Consider the following 807-nt stretch of genomic DNA (forward strand, 5'->3'; position numbering starts at 1 on the left):
ATGGCGAGGCACTGGCACTGCTGACAGGCCGTGAGCGGGCCAAGAAGCGGGGTCTCCCCTGGTCCCCCGAGGTCCTCCTCTGTCCCAGCGTGCTGGAGCCCACACCTAGCCCCGACTGCCTGGTCCTCACCATCCTGGAAGTGCCAGAGGACGTGGCCCCACCGGAGGGCCTGGGCAGGCTGGAGGTGGTGCGGCTGGACCACCCTGCGAGCCCGGGCCCGCTGCCCTGCCCTGGGCAGAAGTGCCGCTCCTGGGGGTGGCGAGCTGTCCCCCGCTTCATCCTGGGCGTCCTCTGCCTCCTCTACTTCAGCTCCCTGCCCTTCGGCATCTACCTCCTGCTCATTGAGCACCACAGCCTGGGCATCGTCCTGGTCAGCCTCGTGCCCTCCACCCTCCTCCTCTGCATCGTCTACAGCCTCTGCCAGTGTCTGTGCCGGGAGGTCTTTGGGTTCCCCCACTCCTGACCCTGCATGGCTGAGCCCTGTGCCCATGCTGGGGAGGCTTTGGGCACCTTGGAGCCTTGTCCGTTGGGGTATGGGTGTTCCCTAACCCACAGCTGACCCCCAGAGTGGAGGTCTGCCTGGACCACGGGGAGATGCTCAGCGCATGTTGCCTTCCCTTGCAGAACAGCGCGGGCTTTGCCAAGTGGGAGCCCACGCCAGAGCAGCTGCAGGAGCTCGTTGCAGCCTACAAGCATTCAGGCCGGACCCTCAGCTCCTCGTCCTCCTGCTCCCCGTCATCCTCCTCCTCTTCCTCCACAGCAAAGAGCAAGAGCTGGGCCGAGAGCAAAGCAACGACCGGGAGACT

The 807-nt window shown here is 65.9% G+C and overlaps 1 protein-coding gene across 1 annotated transcript; it reads left to right on the forward strand.

Moving 5' to 3' along the window:
- Nucleotides 1–44: 44 nt before the first annotated feature.
- LOC104160302 (E3 ubiquitin-protein ligase RNF182-like) lies at nucleotides 45–464 on the forward strand (the record flags this gene model as incomplete). Its single annotated transcript, XM_009698396.1, has 1 exon — nucleotides 45–464. A coding segment is annotated over one exon (420 nt), but the record flags the coding sequence as incomplete, so codon positions are not given.
- Between the last annotated feature and the right edge of the window lie 343 nt (nucleotides 465–807).

This window comes from Cariama cristata, unplaced genomic scaffold (genome assembly GCF_000690535.1).
Source record: "Cariama cristata isolate BGI_N322 unplaced genomic scaffold, ASM69053v1 scaffold34884, whole genome shotgun sequence".
Classification (NCBI taxonomy): Eukaryota; Metazoa; Chordata; class Aves; order Cariamiformes; family Cariamidae; genus Cariama; species Cariama cristata.